General features: G+C 40.9%; 1 protein-coding gene across 11 annotated transcripts in view; it reads right to left on the bottom strand.

Moving 5' to 3' along the window:
* The window catches only part of AFF2 (ALF transcription elongation factor 2), a 534,314-nt gene that overhangs the window by 194,950 nt on the left and 320,708 nt on the right, over positions 1–18,656 (bottom strand). For 9 of the 11 annotated variants that reach the window (XM_024988032.2, XM_024988034.2, XM_024988033.2 and 6 more), the window contains one exon: positions 12,106–12,150. The exons of the other annotated variants lie outside the window; for them this stretch is intronic. In XM_024988032.2, coding sequence (XP_024843800.1) covers positions 12,106–12,150 — 45 coding nt within the window. The remainder of the gene's footprint in view (positions 1–12,105; positions 12,151–18,656) is intronic. 11 annotated transcript variants of the gene reach the window in all.

Genomic DNA, 18,656 nt, shown 5'->3' with positions numbered 1-18,656 from the left:
CTGGGTTGGGAAGATTCCCTGGAGAAGGAAACGGCAACTCACTTCAGTACTCTTGCCTTGAAAATCCCATGGACGGAGGAGCTTGGTGCAGGCTACTATCCGTGGGGTCGCAAAGAGTCAGGCACGACTGAGCGACTTCACTTATAGCAATACAGGTCCACCTCAACAAACAAGGAAAATCTCAAATAAACAATCTAAACCTATACCTAGAGGAATTAAACAAATAACAAACGAGCCCACTGTCAGTAAGAAGGAATCAGTAAAGATCAGAGTGGAAATGCATGAAAAAACGATTGAAAAGACAAAAGATCAATGAAACTAAGCTCTGGTTCTTCGAAAAAGATAAACTAAATTGACAAACTTTTAGCCAGACTCACTAAGAACAAAACAAAGAATTCTGTGATAAATAAAATCAGAAATGAAAGAGAGAAAAAACACTGGACACCACAGAAAAACAAAGAATTTAAGAGAATATTATGAACAGCCATATACCAATAAATTGGACAACATGGAAGTGATGGCTTTTCTGGTATCTCAGCTGGTAAAGAATCCACCTGCAATGCAGGAGACACTGGTTAAATTCCTGGGTTAGAAAGATCCCCTGGAGAAGGGATAGGCTATCCACTCCAGTATTCTTGGGCTTCCCTGGTAGCTCAGATGGTAAAGAATCTGCCTGCAATGTGGGAGACTTGAGTTCAGTCCCTGGGTTGGGAAGATCCCCTGGAGGAGGGCATGACAACCCACTCCAGTATTCTTCCCTGGAGAATCCCCATGGACAGAGGAGCTGGGTGGGCTATAGTCCATAGTGTTGCAGAGAGTTGGACACAACTGAGCGACTAAGTACAGCACAGAAGAAATGGATGAGTTCTTAGAATTAGACAACGTTAGAATTTGGCCAATTCTACCAAATATTCAAAAAAATTTAATGGGAGAGGGAGAGGGTGGGAAGATTTGGGAGAATGACATTGAAACATGTAAAATATCATGTAAGAAACGAGTTGCCAGTCCAGGTTCGATGCATGATACTGGATGCTTGGGGCTAGTGCACTGGGATGACCCAGAGGGATGGTATGGGAAGGGAGGAGGGAGGAGGGTTCAGGATGGGGAACACATGTATACCTGTGGCGGATTCATTTCGATATTTGGCAAAACTAATACAATTATGTAAAGTTTAAAAATAAAATAAAATTAAAAAAAAATTTAATGCCTATCTTTCACAAACTCTTACAAAAAACTAAAGAGAAGGGAATGCTTCCTAACTCATTTTGTGAGGCCAACATTACCCTGACTCCAAAACAAGACAAACACAACACAAAAAAGAAAATTACAGGCTAGTGTCTCTGAGAGCATAGATGCAAAAATCCTCAACAAAATATTAACAGAATCCATCAATACATTAAAAGGATTGTACACTGTGATCAAGTGTTATTTATTCCAGGGGTGCAAGGATGTTTCAACATCCATAAATCAATCCATGTGATACTCAAATTTAGTGGTGAGCACGCTGTCGTGTATACAGAAATAAAAATAATATTATATAGTGTTATAAGCCAATGTTACCACAATAAAAATTAATTTTAAAACTGGGCAAAAGATTTTAATGGAAGATATACAAAAATAAAAATAAGCACATGAAAGAATGCTCAACATCTTTTGTCATTTGTGAAATGCAATGTAAAACCACAATGATCTGCTACTATATACCTATTTGAAAGGCTTACGTAAAAAATGACAACAAGATCAAGCAATGGTTAACAAGGATGTGAACATCCTTGTTATGAACTGTGTCTCATATAAACAGCCACTCTGGAAATGGTACAGCCATTCTGGTAAACAATTCAGCACTTTTTATAAGGTTAAACATGCACTTGACCCAGCAGTCCCATTCTTAGGTACATAACAAGATAAGTGAAAACATATGTTCACACAAAAATCTGGACATGATTATTGATAGCAACATTATTAATAATCACAAAAAACTAGAAGCAACCCAAAGATTTTCCAATGTATGAAAGGATAAACAAACCATGGTACATCCATGTAATGGATTCTCACTCAGAAAGTAACAAACAATTGCTATGTGCAACCACCTGAATGAATTTCAAAGTTATATGCTAACTGAAAGACTCACTATGGAAAGATTACACACGGCACTGTTTACACGACACTCTGGCAAAGACAACACTGTAGGGACAGAGAACAGATCAATGGTTGCTAAAGGAGGAGAGTCTGACTGTACAAGGGTAATGTGAAGGAATTCTTTGGGATATTGGAATTGTTTGTATTAATATTCTGTTAAAAGTGGTGATTACAGGAATCTGTGCAAAATTTTAAACTCAAAGAAGGGTAACAAAAAAATAAAACAAATTTTACTGAATTTAATTTTTTTAACATGCTGGCCAGAAATCAATACCAAATGCCAAATGTGGTCTAAATAGAACAGAGCCAAGGGGCGTTGTCTCCTTCTTATTGCTAGGTGTTCTAGATGAGGGGTCAGCCAACTTCCCCTCATAGGCCAAATCTGGCCCCATGCCTGTTTTTGTTGATAAAGTTTTATTGTCACACCATCACAAGCATTATTTTCTATGGATGTTTTCATGCCAAAATATAGTTGAGTAGTCTAGACTGAGATCATATGACCTAAAAAGTCAAATGTATTTATAATCTGTCCCTTTATAGGAAAACTCCCCTTTACAGGAAAGCCCTGCTCTAGATGCTTGTCTTCAGTTAATACATTTTTAGATAGCAGTATATGTTACTGCTAAACTTTTTCTGGTCTAAGAACATTGGTGGACTCAAGTAAATTACTATATAGTTATACTTCTATGAAATTTCATTCTATTAGAATTAGTCCATCTGGTAAGCTTTTTTCCTGAATTTGACCCATAGCATTATCAGCAATCTCACCTAGCTTCATTGTTATCCACTGGGTCAGGGTCTGAGCCCTGTAATAATCACTTAAAATCTACTCTTTCAGCCCTCTATCCTCATGGTGAAAGGCAGAATACAAAACAGTTAACAACATGGATTCTGAAGCCAGAATGCTTGGGTTGAGATCTTACTAGTTAGCTGTTGAAAAGTCACTTAAGCCCAAAGTACTTCCATTTCATTACGTGTGGCTGGGGCAGGGGGTGGGGGGAGGCTGATAACAGTATTTGTTCATTGGTATGATTTTTATATGAGTTACTATATGTAAAATCCTTAGAACAGTGCCAGGTACCAAAAAAAACCTGTTATTTAACTGCTTGATATTATTACTAGTGTGCACATTCCATTCAGAACAACCTGAGTTCCAATCCTGTTTCATCTGTTTAGTAGCTATATGATTAAGTGATCTGGAGCAATTTATTCAGCTTCTTTGAGGCCTCGAGGCTGCCCTTGACCCATTAATCAGTGGTCTCTGAAAATGAGCTGAACACTGCTGGAGAAAAATCACACAATCTACAAATTGGAACCTGTACAAATTTTGTCTTCAGGATCAACCTGGATCCTTGAGGTTGCCTCATAATGTATCATTTAGCTAGCTCCCGCTCTCTGTTTCAATGACTATTTCAAACCTCCAATCTCCTCAAACTTCTGAACTTTCCCCTGACTGCCTCCTACCCCTGCCAGCTTATCAGGAGACAGGCTGGAAATGAAAAATGTAAAAATTCTCCCACAGTTACTTCTAATATTGATATTTTATGTGTTTTTAACCTTTCACACATTTGGAAATAATATTGCTGTACGGTGTGAGGAAAGGATTCAAGATTAAGGTAGAGAGAATAAAGATGTTTAGAATATCATTTTCCTATCTCAGAATAGTATGACTTTCCATTCATTTAATTATTCTTTGGTATGTCTCCTAGTACTTCGTGTGTTCCTATAACTCTGGCACATTTCTTGTAAATGAACACATAAGATATAAATGAAGTGTTTTTGCCCATTGTTTCTTAGAGTTAGTTGTGTGCTATGTCACTTCAGTCGTGTCTGACTCTTTGTGGCCCCATGGACTGTAGCCCACCAGGCTCCTCTGTCCATGGGATTCTCCAGGTAAGAATACTGGAGTGGGTTGCCATGCCCTTCTCCAGGGGATTTTCATGATCCAGGGATCAAACTCACGTTTCCTAAGTTTCCTACACTGGCAGGCAAGTTCTTTACCAATAGTGGCACTTGGTTGCTTTACATATAAAGATGATTTCTATATATTTATTTTGCATACTGAAACTGTGCAAAATTGTATTGTTCATAACAATAGTTTTGGTTAATTCTCTTGGGGTTTTCAGGAAAATAATATATATATAATCTACAAATAATCATTTTACACATTCTCTCCTGTTTTAATACCTCTTATTTCTTTAGTTTGTTTAATCACCTTGGCTAATCTCCAGAACAGTATTAAATAATAAGGATGATAAAGAATATCTAGGCTTTTTCTTAACTATAATGGGAATGTCTCCAGACTTTCTCTGTGAAATGTGACACTAGATTTTGAGTTGAGATGGATATATTTTATCATATTAATGATGTTTCCGTCTATTTCTATCAAGTATAAGTGTTGAGTTTTATCAAGTATCTTTTAACATTTACAAAGATGATCATGTATTTTTTTCTTTCTTATTCTACTCATAAGAGACCTTATATTAATGTATTTCTTAATATTGAACTAGCTTTATATTCCTGGAATAAAATCCACTGGTACATATCCTTAAAATACTATCTGATTCTCTTTGTTAATATTTCATTAAAGAAATTTGCATCAAGATTCACAAGTGATATCATTCTGTAATTTTCTTTTTCATATGCTGTTTTTGTCAGATTTTGGTATCAATATTATGTATTAGTTTAGCTTTTCTAAGAAAAATACTTTGCAAATGTTTCTTAGTCTATGTTCTGGAACAGCTGAGCCACATTATACCTTAATGGTTTGGTTGAATTTCCCTATGAAATCTGGGAGAGACGGTTTGATTTCAGTAATGGGCAGGATTAGTCTCCATTTCATTGATAGTGATAACTCTATTTAGATTTTCTCTTTTGAAGTCAATTTCAGTTGATTATGATTATATTTCACTAGAAAAATCATCTATCTCATCTAGATGCTTACATTTATTTGTACATAGGTGAGTAAATTGTTATTCATGATTATTTAATTTTCTCTGTATCTGGGAGGTTATTTTTCTTTATCTTTCCTTGTTTCATGTTTTGTGCTTTTGATATTTTTTTTCTTGATAAGGATACCAAAATTATTTATTGCTGTTACTCTTTTTGAGGCAAAAATACAGATCTTAAGTGTGCTAATGCTAATAATTTTCTGTTCTTAATCCATTACTTTGCAGTTCTGTATTTATGCACTTTTTAAATAGTATCTTTAAGCTCTTGTATCACTATGTGGCTCTTGTCTTTTAGATAAAACTGCTTCATTTTCAAACAGTTCATGCTACTTTACTGGTCACAGCTTCAATTTGTCCCGTAGCTACATTCTTTCTGCTACATAGTTTTGCATAGCTCTTGTACTGATTCTTTTTTGATTATTAGTAATTTTTTTAGGGACAGGAATTCTTCCTGGATCAGTTATTTGCAGGATGTGTTTGTGGCAGTAAGGGCCATAGTTTAATACCAGACTAGCAGGCATTCACTTCTGAATTTCAGGGTGTGTGACCAAGTGTTTGGGCTTTTACTTCTGCTTTATCATGAGACATCAGCTCTGCAGGCTGCTCTCCAGCAGCATCTGGCTCTTCCATCTTATCTTAGCAACAAAGTGCTTTCCACAAATGTGGATTAATCGTGTAACTTCTCTTTCAATTTTGCCTTTCCTACTTCTCAAAATCTGCATGTCTCAGAGTTGGTCCACAGAACTTCCCATCACAAACCTTTAAGCCCACTCCCATTATTGCAATATCATTTTTGTCTTCTGTGGTATGCCACTGAAAATCAGTGCCTCATCATCTATGCCCCAGATCTATGACCATGGAATCACCTCTTGGATTCTTCCCTGTTTGATCTTTACAAAATTGTGACTTTGGCTTATGGATGTCTTCTAGTTAGAGCAATTATGGAGTTTACATTTCTTTTTCTCATTCTCCATAATACTTTTTGGTGATCAAAAAGAGAGTGGAGCAAATCATGCTTGATACTTTCATTACAACTCTAAGATGCCTATCAAACTGATTTTGAGAGGCTACTCTCCCCATGCATTTTTCAGAGACACTGGTTTTACCTTTACACAGATGCAAACAGAGTGGTTAACCTCCTTGCATTATAATAGTTTTCCCAACCCAATCCCACTAACACAGCTAGGACAAAAAGACTGGTTCTTAAACAACAGTTGGAAGCTATTACTTCTTTCAGATAAGCCTAGACTGCTTTTTGGCAAACTAATACATCATTTCATTACCATCCCAGTACATCCCAGATAGAGAAAGCAGGTGTAAATTCTACATGTGGCTTAAATTCTCACCTGCTTTCATTCAATTCAATAGAAAATAATAAATCACCATATTCAGAAAAAGAAACAGATTGACAGAAAACAGACTGATTTTTATACCATACCCCAAATATATACAAACTCATATATTTACTCAGCTATTTTAAAGGGCCTACTCTTGCTCACTCCCTGGACAGCTAAATGCTGAATTGCTAAGTTACTGGTATTTGACATCATCTCTTCCCTGACATGTCCTGGGTTTGACAGGTTCCCATGATTCACTGGGCCAGTCACCTCGTTACTCATGTTCCTCATTTACCCAACAACGTCTGGATAATCATTTAAAATTCACATCATACACTAGCTGCAAACCCTCAGATTCCACGTGAAAATATTTGTTCTGCTTGACAGGCTCTAAGAGCATTTGGGAGCCCACTGGATGGCTTACCTATATTGTTCACATAATAGTTGTTATAATTAAATTTATCATCTTTCTTCTGGGTTGGTTTGTATATAAGAAAAGAAGAAATGATTACTGGGAGGCAAATAATGGGTAATATCTCTTATGGGCCAATTTGGTTCCATGAATAGCTCACCTCACACATGCATAGTATGTATTAAGTCCATTAGTGCTTTGAATTAGCTTCAGAAAAGGTAATACTCCACATAATTTACCCAGTCAAGGGCATTTTCACCTGCTGACAAATTTACATATTTCCCAATGTCATTAGGTAAGAGCTAGTCATCAGAATAGCGAGGTGCAATCAGTAGTTAGTTCATTTATTTGACTTCATCAATGTTAACATTAATTATAGTCTAAATTATATTTAGCAATTGTTGTCTTTCTTAGACAGGAAACTATATTACTATTTCAAGAAACTATAATTTTGAAAGTCCACAGCAGAATAGGATAGATGCTTTTTGAACCATCCTGGAAGGATTAGTATTTAAGATGGCTATATAGAAAATCGTTTGCATGACTCCAATTTGAATATTATTTATACATTAATTTGACAGGATATAAAATCAATTGCCTAATTATTGGTTAAATTTATCAAAGAAATTCTACTGAAAGGTGCTTGATTATGCTGCATAGTTATGATAATATAATCAAATTTCCTTTCAGACATAATTGTCTGACCAATTTTGCTTCCAGATCCAATTTTCCCCCTCACTCTTGAGATGGGCTTTTTCACTGTTTCCCCTTTAAAAGTAAAAAAATAGCAAGGACTGTACATGGTCATCCTGTAATATTTGATAAGTCCTTTCCATGCTAAAACTGTGTACTTAAACACAGACCTAATAAGCAGAACTGCGATAACTTAGAATGCTGTAAACACAGATCATGCTGCAATCAAAAAGAGGTGCCCATGTCGGTGTTTACAAACCTGATCCATATGGCAGGAAGAGATCTGTAAGATGCTACAGTTTATCAAATCAAGTTCCCTAAACCCTAGCTAGCAAATTCAGCATCCCTCATAAACAGTGAATTACCCATACAGATGTTTGCTTATGAAATTATCAACTATGGAAGGTACTCTGCTAGGAAACACAATCTGTTCAGCGTCAGATTGAAGAGAAGCGCTGTATCTGCATTTTTGACTCTTGAAAGGATGTAATTGATAGTCTGTTGATATTTTTAAGTAAATTCTTGCTAAGAACAAATAAATCATCCACTGCAGAACAAATAATCATTGAGCATGCATCCTCAGCTAGTAGCATTTAGTGCATGCTGCTCTCCTTGGCTTAACTCTACCAGAAATGATTACTCTAGGACCCATAAAACCCTGCAGAGCTAGAAAAGAAGCTGCTGCTGCCACCCAGATTATTACATACGAGCAGCTTAGGAATCCCTCATATGATAAATGAATTGTAACTGCAGAACGCCATCACTAGGGCCAGAGTTGTTATTATTTTTCATTTCTGTTTGTACTCGAGGGTAGCTTGACTCTAAAGAGAAAATGACATGCTGATGGAAACAGGTACGCAGGATTGACTGCACTGCACAGACTGCTGCTTTTAAGTTTCTGATCTGTAAAATTTATAATAAGCAATAATATATTTGACAAGAAGCAAAGCCATCTGAATTTCCACAGCTTGTCTTATGGGAAAAGGGCAGGTGGCAGGAAAGGGCAGGTGGTGGGAAAGGTGTTGTGGGCTGGTATATTCTGGTTTGTTGGAGAAACTATGTGGAATTATTTTGGCATAATTGAATGTGTATGAATTAAGGAAGCAACAGAAGCTGAAATGAACTGTTGGTTGGTGCCATTTTAATGTCAATCATAAAATAGACCAGAGCTTATCAAATAAGGATGGGTTCAGGTAAGTCAACAGGAACAGAAAGCAGAAGGAATGGACAGCATGAGGGTCACTGAAGCCAGTTGTTTTCCCTGGGAACAAATTACTAAACTTCTCTGGATATCTATAATAAGTAACTAATAACACAATCTTTCAGCTTTGTTGTGAAAAGTAAATGACATGAAGTACTTAAGAACTCTAAATGCATAAAGTGGCACAGTACTATTAATATTTTTAGTTAGTAGCAGTAATTTGTTATTGCTACAGTTGTATTATCTGAAATGAGATTTGAAAATATTCAAGATGGTGGGAAGAAAGAACTCATTTCTAAGACTGGCTCGAATTACATTAGTTTGCTGAGATCCCCAGTTACAGTTGCTGGAAGTTAAGTCTGCCAAGCCACCCAGGCCATTTGTTTTGAATCCTGAGCTTCTCGTTGTAGGTTTGTGACAGGGCAGTGGACAGTTAAGTGCAAAGTGCAAAGTGAAGATCACATTCTCCTTCTGCTTCTGCCATATTCTAGCCTTACCCACAGAGGCAGGACATGTATAACCTCTCTGGGCCCCAATTTCCTGAAATAATTAGGGACTACCGTGTTTCCTGTGATCAAAATAAGAGAATGAGGTTCAAGTACTCTGAAAGGTGGTCACGTGCTAGGACACAAGGTCACCATATCAGGGCAAGTGGGCCTTGGAAGACCAGAAAACATGGGCTTTGGGGTAGAATGAGAAGCAGCCCCAGTGTGGGAAGAGAAGGAGGAAAGTGGGTCTGAAGGGGAGAAATGGTGAGAGGAACTTTCAAAGGAAGCCCCCTAGTTTGAATTTGAACAGAGTTTTGAAAAGGGGGGTGGGGCACCAAAATCCAGTACATTAGGCCAAAGTATTTCCATTGCCTGAGTACTGAGGGGCTGAGAGCAGAGACAGGCCAGTTGTGTCGCACTTGGTTAGTTAAAGACTGACCCAGTGTGAGATGAAGTGGCTTGGTCTGACGGGCTGTAGAGGGTAAAGGGGGGGAGTCAAGGACGTGGGGAAATTAGGTGAGTGGACAGAGGCGCTCTCTCCACATCACACACACCAATAGTTCATTGTGCACACTTTACAGACTCTTTCATGGTGGGGGGAGGGCGGTGGGGAGGATGAAGAATGATGCCCTGTTTCCCAAACAAGGAAAGTGAAAAGCCCTGCAGTTAGGAAGTGATATCATGTCAGGAGCAAGTGGAGGCAAGATCTCATCTGGAGCTAGTGTACCTTCCTCCACAGAGCCCCCTTCACTGAGAAAGAGAGAGCGTGACCTCGCTCTGCACTCTGCTTAGATGGAAAAGTGCTGAGGCGGTCAGAGAGAAGAGGAGAGACAGAGAAAAGTTATCTCCCCACCCTCGCTAGAAGGAGGCAGATGGGGAGCAAGGTGACCACCAGACTCACTGTGGAATTGTCCACAGGGCTCCAAGGCCTGCAAACAGGCACGTGAACTTGCCAGAACAAAAAATGTTCAGTAAGCACTCTGTTGTGCCATGTAATGTGGTTTATAAAAATTTAAGAATAAGCCATAAACTTCAGAAAGCTGATTTTTATTCCAAGCATGGGGATTGAAATGTGTCATTCTTCAATAAAGGAAAGCCTACTCATTAACGGTATTGTCAATAAAACAAAACAAAACAAAAAAGCCCCCCAGAATTCTATACAATCTATAGCCCTTCAAAAAAATAAAAAAGCCATTCCTCTAGATTCTCTTTCAAGAACAACAGAAAGTCTTTTGTTACTTTCTTAAAGGGTGCTATCTTTTATGAGCTTATTAAGGCAACTACTTTTCTTTCCGTGTTTAAGTGACATTCTGTTGTTTCTCTAAGTGGCTCTTCCGGCAGACTGGAGTTGCCAGGCTCCGCCAGGTGTCCAGCTGTCTTCCCTAGCTCAGTCACTGTATGGGCCACCTAGGCACCAGGGCTGGGCTGCTCTGAAGTGCAGAATTTCAACTGTCACAAATGAGGTGGTGATTGTGAAATGGGTCTGACATTCTTTGGGGAGTTCAGAAAAGACCATGGCCTTAATTTGGAAAAGCAAGACTCCTGTAGGGACTAGATGGGGAGGTTTATTTCAGCATCACCTTTTTTTAAAAAGGCAGGTGGCCAGGACCCTCACAGTCTGGTGTATTGGGTACATCAGAGACATCTACACCTGAGGCAGGGAGCAAGTGGCTGGGTTCCCAGGGTGCATCACACTGTGGATTTCACAGCAGCTGCCCACATTCCCTGCCCCCCGACCCGGATCCTAGGGACAAATGCCATCAGACTCTTCTCTTTAACAGTCAACAACAACGATCGATCTTGGGCTGAAAAAAGGCACACGAATATTCACAGTAGGGGAAATCAGATGGCCAGTCAGCTAGATGACAAACAGGTTTCTGCTCTTTTTATTCCTTTGGGTGTATTTCCACAGGGTTTGCTTCCAGCACTAAGGCACTTAGCAGGGGATGTGTTGGGGGAGCAGAGGAGACTTGGGTAAGTGACTAAAGGGGATGCAGCATTTTCACTGGCACAGAGGTTGTTTTCTTTCCTCAATGGAAAGTTGGCACAGTTTTCTCTGGGCCACACTGACCATTTCTCATAATAAGAAGCATTTATATACAGCTAGACAGCTTATAACAGGATTAGGACAGGCATTATTGTCCTCTTTTACAGACAAGGAAGGGAGATTCAAAAAGATGAAGTTATCTGTCCAATCACAGAAGTGACAACTGGAGACAGAACTCACTCCACAACTCTGATTCTTCATCACCTTAAGATGCCAGCAGCCAGAGATGGGAGGGAGATACATGCTTCTGCCTTGGCTTTGGTTTTTCCTTTTGGTTTAATCACGTATTTTGGGAGAGGTCGTTCCCACCTTTAGCAGCTCTGTGCTGCCTCCATGCCATTCTCATGAACCAAGTCACATCCATGAGGAACATTTCCCACAACTTGCCATCATTCTCACCTCTCTCCTCCCCTCCCTCCACCCTGCCACATCTCATCCATTCATTACAGGCCACGATCTCCATGACCCGGTCCCATCAATGATGTAACATGGGCAGCAATGGGGCTGACCTGAGATCCCAGAGAACAAAAAGGCAAAGGTTGCGGGTAGGATGCTTGAATAAGGAATGCTTCCCAAAAGAGGTGGGATGTCTCTGTTCAAAACCTCAAAAGAAAGAGCCAGAATGATGCAAGAAGGGGGCAGATCAGGAGACTAGCTTGACTAGAGAGGGAGAAGTGAGAAATGAGACAGGAGATGTAAACAGAAGAGTCTTGAAGTGGAATGCAAGGATTTCCCCATCATGACACTCCTGGAAACAGAAGAGGAATTACTTTAAGCAGCTTAGGCAGATATATTACTTCATTATTCAAAGGCAGAGAAATAGAGGTTTAAACTCACCCGCAAGATTTCTTCAACACAGCTTGGGTCACTGGGAAGGCTTACCTAAAACAAAATAAGCAAACAAAGAAAAGAAAATGAAGCATAATCTAGTTATTCTCAGTAAAGCAGATAGTGTAATATTTTACCTTGTGGGAAAAAATGTAAAGAAAGTAAATACAGCAGTAGATGTGGATTTTCCTGCTAGTAAATACAATGCAGTAAATATCAGCAAATGGCCAATTTTGTTTTCCTTTAATGAAGCAGTAAGACCACACTGCAAGATGCGGAGACAGTCTTGTTCTGTCACCAATTTGCTCTGAGATGTGGAGCCATCCTTCCCCATCACCTGGGCTTCTCTTTGTTCATCCTTCCAAAAAAAGAGCTCACCTTCCTGATCTTTGAGGCCTCTTCCACTCTCTGACATAGAAGTTCACCATATTATTCATAACCACAGATTTGTAAAAGAAGGCAACTATATGAAACAGTTTTGTGACTAAATTAAGTCCCCTTTTAATTCAGGAGTCCAATCAGATGCCTACAATTCTTGTCCAAAACACTAAGGCCAAACTCTTGTATAAATTGCATGCTTGCCCTCGTACGCAGAATCTTACAAATATCCACACCGAATGCCATGGGCTTTTTTTCTCAGTGTGACTTACACCTTTCTAATCAATCAAAATTCAACCAACTAGCAGAACTGTACTGAGGACTTACTCTGCATCTGGCACATGCATTTTCCTCCAGGAGCTCCATAGTCGGTGAAAGCAAGAAGTCAAATGCCAAAGAGTGACATCAAATCAATAGCTGGGCGTGATGAGGGACCTGGGAGTGGGACCACTACCTGGAGGAAGGCCTACGGGGCATGCTGTCGCCTGCGCAGGTACGGGCATTCCCCAAACTTCCAAACTCTCTTCTTCACACCTTTACCCACTCCAGGTTGGCAATTTGATCACCTCCACTTCCCTCCAGTTCCAATAGGGAGAGCATTTGGTTTTCATTCACTGCCTTGGGAGGTGAAAGGCCAGTCCTGTAAAGAGAGTACTGCCACAGGGGCTATAGGTTCCAGATCTCTCACAAGGGCAATTAAGTCCTAATCCCCTAGTTACTCTGATAGATTCAAGTCTAAATACAACTATATTTGGGGAAATGGGGGAGAGAATATGGCATCAGTTGCCCTCAATCTTAAAAAAATACAATTATCAATAAATATGAAATAAGTGTAACAGTCACTCCTGTACATACTGATACATTAATTTCAACCAATGTGTATTCTTCTTCTTTTTTTTCTTCTTCTCCATATAAAAGTTGCTGCTCTAAGCACCAGAAAATCCCTAGTGGGGATTAGAGAGTCACCAGCAATGAGGGGGCCATCTAGCCTGAGTCAACTGGTATGGTTCCAGTGTACATGTGTTACTCTGGTGTCCAATTTCATCCTCAAAAATGTCCCGATTTGGATGATAAATTATATAGTCATCCTTCCAAGAACACAAATACTTGAGTGCTGAGTGGGAAGTACAGTAGAAGGAAAGGCTGACAAACTGGCCGGGCAGACATTGTAAAGAACTTTAAATACAGGTTTTTGATAAGCAACCACAGGTGGTTTGATCTAGCAGAGTTGATTCATTCATTCATTCAACAAATCTTTTTTTAAGGGCCAGGCACTGTGCCACCAGGCTTGTGTTCAACAAAGATGCAATGGGAAGAAGCAAAAGGAGGCACAGTTTCTCCCCTTGTGGAGTCTGCAGACTCAGGAGGAAGGGAGGTGTGAAGAATCACAGTTAACAGACCATTATAACCATTCCTGCAAAATGAAACGTTCTGTGTCCAAATAAATGTAGACCAACTTCCGTCTTGGCAGTCCATGATGCAGATTAAAGGCTCTGAGACATCTATCAAATCAGTTTAAAGCAGCATATTCCCAACTCTCTTGACATTGAATTGTTGGGGTTTTAGTTCTCTTTTTTTTTTCCAATTAACAATGATTACTGTTCCATAGAATGGGTGTTTGCAGAATATATGCTAGAAGAGACTGGTCTAACATATTACAGGATTATAGAACTTAACTGATGATTCATAACAGCAAATAAACTCTCATTTCATTGCTCAAGGCTCCAGCAACTGTATTTTCTAAGATAGTTGTTGAACTAATGTATATCTTCCTGAAACACAAAAGTCAAAATGATTATAGCCAAGACTTAAATTTTCAGTATAGCTGTTGCACTGAATCAGCTGGGCTGCCCAGGCTAAACATATATGGCTCAATCTCACACAAAAAAAGTCTTATTTTTTTCTTTTTCTATGCAAACACACAAATGTTAACTTTGGAATAAAAATAGGAAAAAATATCAGAAACATGCAGACACAGCAAGAATATTTGCCTGTGCGTTTAAAGAGTTGGGTGGGAGGCCTGGCTCTATCCCTCAGGAATAGGACTTTATCACCTAACCCTCTGAGTTCCAGTTTGCCCAACTATAAAAATAAAATTTAGTAAAATAAAAGAACGATAATAATAATACCAGCTGTTTTAAAATCTCACAGGGTTTCTGTGAGCAGCAAATGAAATATAAGGTATGCAAACCTGCTTTGTAACCGGAAAAGACCCATGTAGTGCGTCAGGTTATGAACCTCTGCCCTGCTGGTCTCCTAACCGCATCTTCCGAAGCCCAGTCTTCTTGTCTGCTCAAGGTAAGATCTGACTCACTCTTGCCAACTGCAAATATCATCTCTACACCTGGTATTATAAATATCCATTTCCTTATGGGGAAATGCTGTCAAAATACAAAGAGTTGTGGACTCTGGGGAAGAACTCTGCAGACACAGGCAGGCAAAGAAATATGCATCCATACCGAGTGTTCAGATTTTTTTTTTTCTTTTTCAGAAAATACTGGAATCCAGCATTGACATGGAGTCACCAGTCCCACAAACTCATCTAGCCCTGCCCTGCGGATCTTTTCACCGCCAAGACCACATTTGAGCTGTATTTCCCCCCTCCCCTGCAAATGCTTTTGAATTAACCAGCGAGCATTTCCTCTGTGCCTAGAAGAGTGCTGGGCGAGGGGGGTCAGCGACACAAAGAACTATCAGACTTGGCCACTTTCTCTCAGAGGTAAACGTCTAGATGGGACAGGAAAACAAACAATTAGAGACCCACCGGGAGGTACATTGTCAGGTGCTGGTGACAAGGGTAATAGGATCACATTCATTCGCCCGTCCGCCTATTCATCAGTTCTCCCATTTATTTCTTTAGACAACAAATCCTGATTGAGCTTACACTGTGCTCAGGATGGTTCCATGGGAGGATTTAAAGACACCGAAGGCAACGTAATTTCTTCCTTTGCGGCTGCACGTAACTTGGGAGAGACAAACAGTTACGGAGCAAACAGACAATACGGAACAGGAGGTCTGACTTGGGTGTCAGGGAGAGAGTACCTACCGGGTTCACGGACAGAGCCACATCCGACAGGAGCTCCCAGCCGCCGAGGTCCCCACCGTAGTCCTCGCCCCACAAGGGGGTGAGAGGCCCAGGATCTGACATGGCCGAGCAATGCCGGGCCACGCTGCGCTCTGGACAGAAGCTGGGCTCAGGCTGAGGGCTTGGCCCCGGCTGCCCGTTGCTCTGTCTGTCTGTCTGTCTCCCACACCCCTCCTCCTCTCGCAGGAACTGTGGAGGAGTCACTCGGACAGGTGTGACAGGAGACAGGAGGAGAACTAGTGGGGACACTGGGATTAGAACTGCTGCCCGATGAGTTGCCAAGCAGCCGCTTCATTCCAGAGCCACCTTCCCTCCCTTTCAATGCACTCTTGAGTATTCAGATAGTCCACAAAGCGCAAGTTAGCCACTCAGAGCCTGCGTCCCTGTGCATCCCCCTCTCCGCCCCCTCCTCCAGGAGCAGAAAGCAAGCGGCATGCCGCCCGGGAAGCTGTGCTCTCACTCCTTGCCCCAGACGACCCTCTCTCTCAGGCTGGGCACGGATGTGGTCCTCTGAGGGCTAGGAGGGGCGGGCGTCTGCGTCGGGCAGGTGTGAGTTGACCAAGAGCCCTCCCAAGTGCCTACCCTCTCTGCGTGTGACAGTGCAGGCGGCCACCGCATGTAGCCACAGGCAGACCACGTGCAGATCATCTGCCTGGTGATCAAGACATATCCTAGGAAATAATCAAGGTACCTTTAAATCATCAAATATTCAATTAACTGAAGCAACAATAAATGAATTGCATAGGATATTTTAATCATTCTGGAATTAATCAGTTTGGAGCATACTTCTTGGCGATTAGGGTAATACAAGATATCAAAAATACCCTGATTGTGGCATTGAGAGACACTAATAGAAAACATGAAGATTCATGTGAAACATTAAAAGAGTCATGATCATCACATAGTTAACTGGGGGGAGTGTGATGCGTGTCTCTGAGCACATTATTATTAAGGGATTGCGAGGGAAGAGAGGTCAGTTTTTCTAAAATCATCCTTTTGCCATCAAAGTGCCCTATTCTACCCACATTTCACCTTGACAAAGACTTCCCCCAGTGAAAGTCACAAATCTCACGTTTAATTGCCAGTGAATGCCTGGATTCTCCCAACAAGCGCAAGTGACACTGAGTGACACATCACTAACACCAAAATCCATGCTACTGGCCCAGTTAAACAATATCCATGACTGACACTGCTGGCAGCTTCCAAACTAATTCCATTTGTATTTTCAATAACAAATTGGCACATTCATCCGCATGATTGACAGACATCCCCTGACACGGCATTACTAACAAAATGCAAACAGGTTATGATATTCTACTAAGAAATGAGTTTTCCATCTTTTTTAAATGTTTAACCCTCATGATCAGTCATTTGTGCAAACAAGGAGCAGCAGCCTCTGAAGTTCTATTTGCACAGGATTTGAGATTTCCTTATCTGTCTTCCCCATCCAGCAAGTCCCTGATAAGTTCAGGTTAAGACCTTTCTGTCCCTGGTTTCCTGTCACATCTTAACCTGGCCCTGTTCTAGTTTGTATGCATAAGTCTCTGGTTAAACGGGAACAGTTAATATTACATAAACTGCAGACAGAAATCCTCAAGTGATAGAACTTCAATCAAAACAAAAAAGATTTCACAACTGTGACTTGGTCCAGCCAACCAGCTCATCTTCCCATTTCATTTTAATATAGCAAAAGTCCTGGGTGTCCAAGGAGTTGGTGTTTAAAATACTGCTTCCAGCTAATTTTAAAGGGTATCCCATGGTCAAAATACCTCATGTAAAGCAAGCTAATATTCACTATTCCCTCTAAGAAGAGAAGCAAGAAAAAAATAGAGCATGAAGATTAAAGGAATTTATGACTTAACATTTTAAGCCAAGTACAGGAAGTGACCCTGTGTCTAGAACCTTACATGGAACTAAAACTGAAAAGAAGGACTCAGCGATCACATTTTATTTATTTGAGCAAATCAATAGGATCATTTACCATATTTTCTGGGGGTGTAAATAGCATGGGCTTTGAAGCTGGACAGACTTGAAATTTAATCCCAGCTCTGATACTTGCTCTGTCAACTTGGGCAAGACACTTGAACTTCTTTGAGCCTCTGTTTCTCTGTCTATATAAGGGGAATAAAATTCCACTTCAAGGACTGTATGAGGTTGAGATGAAGTGAGGCATATAAAAGCACCTTAGCCTGGCAGTGGGTGCATCTGAAGCCTCCATCAGCACCTTTTATTCTAAGTTCCCTCTAAGGCTCTTGGAAAGTCAGCACCCTGAGCCTTGGGACCACTGAGTACCTAGTTTAGTCCCCTTGGAAACTGGCCCTCATGACATCTTGTGAATGCCATTAATTGTGAAATCCTACTTGGGGGCCCAGTGTATAACGAGCCTCAGGCTGCTGCTCCATCTGGTGGCTCTTACTGAAGGTGACAAAGGAGGCTGGAGATGGGACTTGAGGGGGTAAGACAACAGAAAGCCAAGGGGGAGTGGGGGCGGGGTGGGGGAGGGGAAGGGTGGGCTTCATTAGGTATGGGCAACAGCAGAATGCATATGCAGAAAGGCCCATCATCAGCCCGAGGAGGACCTAACGGCAGATGGAATTTAAAGTGAAGAGTGCTTAATTCAGTGGGCTCTGAATAGCCATTAGCTCACTGTCCATTTATTTGGTCTAATAACTAGTTTCTATAGAAGAATGAGGTACAAACGGGGAGGGGGGTGACAGTCTTAAAGAAAAATAAGGTACATGTCTAGAAAGATTACACTAGGAAACCAAGAGCCCGCCTGGAAGATGCTGGCTGCCTGAGCCCCAGTTCCCCCAGGACGCCCTGCCTCTAGTCACCTGAGCTGGGCAGGGAGGTCGCTCTGTTGGCTGTCTCTGCTCCCAGACACATGCCTGGGCTGTGCTGAGTGGGCTCCCCAGGGACAGAGCCCCTCCCCCCCCTTTCTCCAGGCCTCATCCAGGTGCCTTAATCTCACTGCTCTCACTCAAGCTGCACCCTCCTCCTCCTCTCATTGCTGGCTTCCCACACTCTGACCCAATTTGCTTGCCCCTTCCTGCCTGTGCTCTTCTTAGCCTTCTGTCTGCCCTCCGTGTCTGCCCTA

Source organism: Bos taurus, chromosome X, assembly GCF_002263795.3.
Source record: "Bos taurus isolate L1 Dominette 01449 registration number 42190680 breed Hereford chromosome X, ARS-UCD2.0, whole genome shotgun sequence".
Classification (NCBI taxonomy): domain Eukaryota; kingdom Metazoa; phylum Chordata; class Mammalia; order Artiodactyla; family Bovidae; genus Bos; species Bos taurus.
Note: the sequence above shows the minus strand (reverse complement) of the source record. Positions and strands in the feature narration are given on the sequence as shown.